This window comes from Bison bison, unplaced genomic scaffold (assembly GCF_000754665.1).
Source record: "Bison bison bison isolate TAMUID 2011002044 unplaced genomic scaffold, Bison_UMD1.0 scf7180017860731, whole genome shotgun sequence".
In the NCBI taxonomy this organism is placed as follows: Eukaryota; Metazoa; Chordata; class Mammalia; order Artiodactyla; family Bovidae; genus Bison; species Bison bison.
In genome coordinates, this window is record NW_011491303.1 from 215,962 (window position 1) to 223,619 (window position 7,658).

The following is a 7,658-nucleotide window of genomic DNA, read 5'->3' on the forward strand; positions in this document are numbered from 1 at the left end:
AGATTGCCGGGAGAAGTATCAATAACCTCAGATATGCAGATGACACCACCCTTATGGCAGAAAGTGAAGAGGAACTCAAAAGCCTCTTGATGAAAGTGAAAGTGGAGAGTGAAAAAGTTGGCTTAAAGCTCAACATTCAGAAAATGAAGATCATGGCATCCAGTCCCATCACTTCATGGGAAACAGATGGGGAAACAGTGGAAACAGTGTCAGACTTTTTCTGGGCTCCAAAAATCACTACAGATGGTGACTGTAGCCATGAAATTAAAAGACTCCTTGGAAGGAAAGTTATGACCAACCTAGATAGCATATTCAAAAGCAGAGACATTACTTTGCCAACAAAGGTTCGTCTAGTCAAGCCTATGGTTTTTCCTGTGGTCATGAATTGATGTGAGAGTTGGACTGTGAAGAAGGCTGAGCACCGAAGAATGCTTTTGAACTGTGGTGTTGGAGAAGACTATTGAGAGTCTCTTGGACTGCAAGGACATCCAACCAGTCCATTCTGAAGGAGATCAGCCCTGGGATTTCTTTGGAAGGAATGATGCTCAAGCTGAAACTCCAGTACTTTGGCCACCTCATGCGAAGAGTTGACTCATTGGAAAAGACTCTGATGCTGGGAGGGATTGGGGGCAAGAGGAGAAGGGGACGACAGAGGATGAGATGGCTGGATGGCATCGCTGACTCGATGGACCTGAGTCTGAGTGAACTCTGGGAGTTGGTGATGGACAGGGAGGCCTGGCATTTTGCGATTCATGGGGTCGCAAAGAGTCGGACACAACTGAGCGACTGATCTGACCTGAGTCTGAGTGAACTCTGGGAGTTGGTGATGGACAGGGAGGCCTGGCATTTTGCGATTCATGGGGTCGCAAAGAGTCGGACACAACTGAGCGACTGATCTGACCTGAACAGATCACATCCGTCAAAGCCAGCCCTGGGTGGGCTTGAACCACCGACCTTTTGGTTAACAGCCAAAGGTGCTAACTGATTGCGCCACAGAGCCAGACACTATAGAGTTTCTTTTCCAAGGATGTTATTTTTTGTTTAAACTGTATATAACATTTTAGAAATGCATCTTTTGCTGGGTAATAATACAGATATTATTCCTAGTAGAGAAAAAGTGGAGTGTCAATTAAGTGGGCTGGGATGCGGAACTGTTGTTTACCCAAACATGAGCTTATTCTAAGGAAAGACATCCAGACAGAACTTATTCTCATTTCAGTGAGAGAGTTTTCACTAGTAATTCAATTGACGGAAAACCCCTCGAAGGATTCCGTAGACACGAAGATAAATTAAATGGGAAAGACACGAGTAAGAGCAACGAAGATGGGTAAATAATTTAGAAGAAAATCTGTTGTTAAGTTTTCCAATAGAAAGTTGGAAAAGTTGAGGGGAAACAAATGACCATCACGAAAGCCAAGCCTAGCAAGTTGTTCCTTGAAAAGAATTCAGGCGAGGGCTTCCTTTAGGTGAGTAGTTTGGGCACTTTCACATTTAGTTAAGTGAAAGCCATAACTCTGGTCTCCATTGTCTTATTATTTCATATTAACTAGTGCTTTATTATGAATTTGTCCTGAATGTTCAAATGGGTGCAATAGTATCAATAAAATGTACCTAAAAGTGCACGGCATTTTTCATTAGGTTGTTTATTTTCTCTTTATATATATAGTATATATTATATAAATATATAAAAATATATTTAAAATATAGACCCTTAACTCAATCACACACAGTAGCTCACGGGTGGGATGAGTGGGCAGGAACTGACAAGAGTCCCAGTTATTCTCAGGTCCCTTGAGACCAGTCCTGGGTCACTGCCTGGTCTTCGCCCTGGAAGCTGCCACCCATTGAAGCCCTCACCCACTGAAGCCCTTCTACACCAGATGTGCTTCTCAAACACATTTTCTTGCCCTTCCCTTCCCTTTTACCCTTCCCCTGTGGTTTCTAGGGTAATTCCAACCATGCCCTCCCATATCCTGCAGTATCCTGAGACACAACTGGTGTTTGTGCCTGCGCCAGGCTCCTTTATAAGTTCTTCTGCATCCTCCTGAGTTGATTTCATGCCTGAGAGGGGAGGCTGAGGTAAGGGAAAGCCAAAACACTTTACATTGCCGTTCATGGAAGCTTAGTTCAAGTCTCAGAGGTATTCCGCATTTTAACATATTAAAAAAAAAAAAATAGAGCCTAGAAAAGCAAACACTTTAACTGATTACTTTCCGTTTCATTCTCCCTGGCTGAGTTTATTACTCAGATCGCTTTGTGTGTAGTGAAGGAAATGGCAACCCATTCCAGTATTCTTGCCTGGAGAATCCTAGGGACAGAGGAGCCTGGTGGGCTGCCGTCTTCGGGACCACACAGAGTCGGACACGACTGAAGTGACTTAGCAGCAGCTTTGTGTGGGTATGAGAATGGTGGACACATTTACCAAAAAGGAGGAAAATTACCACTTCTGCTGGGAATTGGAGGTGGGACTCCCTCTTAAAGGTGGGAATTCTAATTAACATAGAATCTTCCTCTGCTGAGGATAGGGTCACATCAAATAAACCCATCTAAGTTAAAAGCATCTGTAATTCCAAAATGCATTTAATACAACTAACCTACTGAACAGCATAACGTAGGCTGGTGGTGGTGGTTTAGCTGCCAAGTCTATCAGACTAGGCTCCTCTGTCCATGGGATTCTCCAGGCAAGAATACTGGAGTGAGTTGCCATTTCCTTTTCCAGGGGATCTTCCTGACCCAGGAATCAAAGCCGGGTCTCCTGCATTGCAGGCAGATTTACCAACTCTACCCTAAATGTGCTCAGAACACTTTCATTAGTTGGGCAAAATCTAACCTAAAGCCTATTTCATAACTGTGTTGATTATCTCATATTATTTATTGAATACTGTACTGAGAGTGAAAAGTAATCATTTACCCTTATGATTGAATGGCTGCCCAGCTCCAGGAGTATCACACCACTTATCAATGGCACTAGCCATGGAAAAGATCAAAATTCAAAACTGGAAGTAGTTTCTACTGAATGTGCACCACCTTTGCACTAAAGATGAAAAATTAAACACTGAACCATTTTAAGTCAGGGACCACAAGCAATCCACTGAAACATTAACTCTTAGGGAAATGGCACATTCCTGAGGCTTAGACAAAGGGTTTTTCCCCTTTCAACTCTATAGTATTGTTACAAGACTACTTCCAGAGATATGAAGAACAATGGAAAAGTAAACTGAGGAAGAGTGCTTTGTGACTTTTGGACATTTTCAGGAATTTCATATGCCTGGACACACCTATCAAGAGCCCTCCTACTCTCTTAAGCAGAATCCCATTCCTCATCTTACCAATTTATCATTTTCTGCAAATGCAGGGTCCTACCTTCTTGGATGGTGTGTAACTAAGTTGATTCAAAGAATTCATTGCAACAATAGGTTCCTAACTTAGTCTAACAGTCTAATCATATAGGGGATGGTTGAGTGCTGTATCACCCGGTTTACAACACTTGGTATTAGATTAACCCATTCATATTTGCAGTAACTCTTCACTATATGTCACATGATGTTCATGCAATAAACATTTACCATATACACATAGGCAAAGCAACTGGGGAAGATGCTGGTAATAAAAAACATTTAAGGAGCAACTTGTGTCATATATAAGCCTAATTTTAATGATGGAAATATGGAGATATGATTTTGTATGCTTGTGTATTAAACAAGTTAACGCATATAAAAAACTTAAGCATTGTTCAAATGGGGACAAAACTGGAAGTATAAAAAAGGTATGTTCCTTTCAAACGGCTTAGAAGTGAGGGAATCACAATTATAGTTCCTGGGAAACTGATTTCCTTCCACCCATTCTTATTTTCATTTTTCACTCCATTTGTGACTTACCCACCCATAGGTGTGAGCTCTACATGCAGAACTGTTTAAACTTGAGACTGAAATGCTGACTTTGAATATCCTTATATATAACATCAGTCTGGAAACACAAGTTCATTCATTCAAAAAATTAAGCCCTACGTGTGTTTTACTGTTAGTAACTTAAGTTTCTTCATCTTCATATTCTCTACGTAGGAGAAGTGACAACAGACACTCAGAACTTTGAATAAATGAATATAACAGCTTGTCAGATTCTGAAACTGGATCTTCCTGGTTCACATGGAAGACATCATGAAGAGTCCACATGGATTAAACCCACATGAAATGAGCACAGATGTGTTTGTGTGCTGAGTTTTGAGGATTGTGAAAAATGTTACACCTAACAGATCATAATTCATTTCTTTCCTCCCAAATAAACTGCACTTATCAAGTTGAGATCTTAACAAAACTTGGTTATTTAGAGCCAAAGTAGGTGAATCACTTGACCCAAAGAACACAATGATAATTATATTGATGACAGTTAAGCAGAAAGAACAAAAAGAACCTAAGAAAATAAATGGCACAAACAAAACTCAAATGACTTTACTATTATTGCTCTAACACTTCCTGTAAGTTTAAAAGCCAGAATTTTAGTCTATGATGGCGCTGTGTATGGATATTTTTCAGTTTTTTGTTGACATCTCAGTTTTCATTTCCCATTGGTGGCTTACATGCATTCTATCACCTCCAGAGCTGCTTTGCATGTTGTTTGTGAACCTTCCCTTGTCTAAGCGTAGACAAAATGTATAAATGCACCAGAAGGACATTATGTGTGCACAACTACCTCCTAGGCTTTGCCCACCTTCACAACAGTCTGAACCCAACACGTCATCCATGGAGTTTTGTTTGCAATTATAGGAGTTTATCAGGCTCTTTCAGACTTTGGTTCACTTCTCAGGATGTTGCTGACTTTCCCAGATAGAATCAATCAGGCCTTCTCATGGCCTCACTCTACCTCTTATATACATCTGGCATGATGCCTACAGTACTTCTATACATTTATTTCTTAAACATCTGTCTTTTTTAGCAATCTATAAGACTTACACCAAGGGCCATGTGTCCTCATATAGTGACTTAGTAAACGTTGAATTAAATAAGTGTTAACAACAAGGCCTAAGAAATTGATTAGATAGGTAAATGTTGAATTAGGTAAGTGTTAACAACATGGCCTAAGAAAATGATTAGATGGAAAACTATCCAGGTTAAAACGGAGGGAGGTATCCTGTGTCCAGAAGATGGAGCGAAGGTGGGTGAATTCTGTCCAACACACAAGTTGGAACTTATCCAATGACCATCTCCACTCCCCCCATGCCATAAACTATAAAGGCATGTTTAAAATATGTATTTACATATATCTTTTTCTATTCTATAAATATATTTTGAAGGTGGCTCCCAAGCCACTCTAGCCCATTAACCCCTGTCCCTATTAATCTTTTCTAAATAAAAAGGATGTTGCTGCTGCCCAATAATGTGGTTGGTAAACAGCTGTCTGGACTAGCCATTATCACTCTAATTCAAGGTAAAGGCTGTTCCTGGGGCCAGAAAGTAGGACTTTTAAAGGGTCCCAGTGGGCAGAAGGCAGGAAGCCAAGAACTGAACAAGGTAAAACAGACATGAGCAGACTAGCATAATCATGCTGGTAAGAACTAAGTGCCTCAGCCAGGCATGTACAGGAGCTGGAAAGAGGAAGAGGAGAGGCCTACAAAACTTCTGAGGAACTCACCAGACTCCTGGTTTGAGAAACACAACAGAATGTCCGCCTGGGTAGTCATTATAAGGTAGACAGGACGCTGGGCTGGGCTAGGAGGTGGAAGGGGCCTCTCTGACCCTCAAGAGTTCCTGACCGGTGAGGAGTTCCCCCTGCTCTCTGAGGGTGTAGGGGCTCCAAAGATCTTGGCAAGAAGCCCTCGGTTGGAGCGGGCCTGGTCCTGAGCGTTAGCCAGGCGAGCTCGTTCACGTCCCCCTGGCCGAGCTGCCTTCCGGGCCCTCATCTCCTGCTCAGTAGGACGCTGGGCAAAGGCCCAGGAACCATTCGGGCGGGTAGAGTCCCCATCAGCCGCAAGAAAACGCTGTCCGCGCTCCACACTTCGAAGATAGAAGTCAGTCTCACGCTTGGCCTGGGCAACCTCAGCCCTCAGACGCTGCCTGCGCACCTGGCGCTCAAAAGCAAGATGCTCGCTGAGGTGGGACCAGGTAAAACGGTGCAGGTACTGTGGACAGGAAAACAAGAAAAGATCTGAGTAGGGCAGATCACAGATGGGGAGTTGATGGAAGGGATGGGCGCCAAAAAGATGATAGGGGTGTGTGGGCTGTGGCCGCGAAGACGAGAGGGTGAGTGGTGCGGCAGACAAGCCAATCCCCTCACCTTGAGGTTCCACAGATCATAACGGAAGGGGCTGCGCCTGCGGGAGCCCATGGGCGTGTTGTGAAGACTGACCGCCACACGCTTGGCTACTCGCTTGTCCCGGAACTCCACCCAGCCCTCCGTGTAGTCCTTGCTGTACTTGGACCGCTTTTTCCCTCCGGCGGCGGAGGCAGCTGCTGCCTTCTTCTTGCGCTTCACGAACCCGTCTGGAGTCCAAGACAAAGCAGTGGTCAAAGAGGCCCATACAGCATCCATTCAACAGCACCTCCCACTCACCAATTCTCCAGACCTCCCCACAGGCCAGGATCCCACCTTGTCTTTGCCCGTAAGTGGCTAACTGTATAGTCCACACTTTACCCCTCATCTAAACTCAACCTTTTCCTCAAATGTTAATTCTTTTATCATTACGTCTGCCCTAATCGTTCTATTTAAAACCTGCACAGGCCCCCAACCCCAATTAGTGACTGAATGGGAGTTGGGCGCGGCCTATCATATACTGTCTCTTGACCTGGGCCTCGACATGACAAAGAGGTACGTTCAGTTTTGTGGAAAAATCACTGAGATTTTAATTCAGGCCGTACTCATTTAACAAACTGGTAAATTCGCCTCAAGAAAGTAGGGTGGGCGGAGCCGAGATTAGAATCCAAAAATTAGCGAAAAATTTAGGCTCAGCTAGGTATACAAAGCTACCCACATTCTGCATTTCAGCCTTCTAAAACGTGCGCGTCACCTACTTACCAAAGAAAACAGACGCAGGTCCCCGGCTCCGTCAGCGCCTCCAAGCACGGCTGAGGCAACAAAACACGCACTGTGTATTCAGTGCCAGCGAGTACCACCCCTCTTCCCTCACCATCAAGGCCTGAGCACTTACCCTCAGCCTGGAAAAAAACACGCCCGACCTCCCCGTAGGCGCTGAGAAGGTTCCGTACGTGTAAAGGCCTAAAGCGGGGCGGGATGTGGCCCAGGTACACAATGCCCGGCACTACCCGTTTCTTGCTGCCACCAGCCGCGTCTTCAGATTCCTCCTGTTCCTCCCTGCCTCTAGTTTCTGGTCACTCCCTTCCAGAGGTCCCAGCTCCGCGGCGCCCAGCTCCAAACCCTCTACCGCCATGCTTGCCGATACGTAAGACAGGGCAGCCGTAAAGCGCCGCGCCTCTGACGCACTCGTGTGCGACAGCCTGCGTTTGGTGGGCGGGGCCGGCTCGAGTGACGTCAAACGAAAAGAAAGGACTGTGCCGGAAAGTGCAGGAACTAGCGGAGAGGGCGGAAGTAGGCAGGGTTAGCCGCGAGATACAAAGTATGAGAGCCTTTGACTCCCGAGCTGAAGAGACAAAGGCGAGGTAGACCCTCCAGCATAATTTATCCTAGAGAATTCCGTGGTGAAATGC

General features: G+C 44.7%; 1 protein-coding gene and 1 non-coding gene across 2 annotated transcripts; both read right to left on the reverse strand.

Annotated features, from left to right (window-relative positions):
• Window positions 1-926: 926 nt before the first annotated feature.
• TRNAN-GUU lies at window positions 927-1,000 on the reverse strand. The gene has a single exon. It is a non-coding gene; the product is annotated as a tRNA-Asn (tRNA).
• Window positions 1,001-4,432: 3,432 nt separating this feature from the next.
• On the reverse strand, window positions 4,433-7,397 carry ABT1 (activator of basal transcription 1). The gene is given in 4 exon segments (XM_010832288.1): window positions 4,433-6,115; window positions 6,271-6,476; window positions 7,142-7,306; window positions 7,309-7,397. Coding segments are annotated over 4 exon segments (825 nt in total). The 5' UTR covers window positions 7,382-7,397; the 3' UTR covers window positions 4,433-5,734.
• Between the last annotated feature and the right edge of the window lie 261 nt (window positions 7,398-7,658).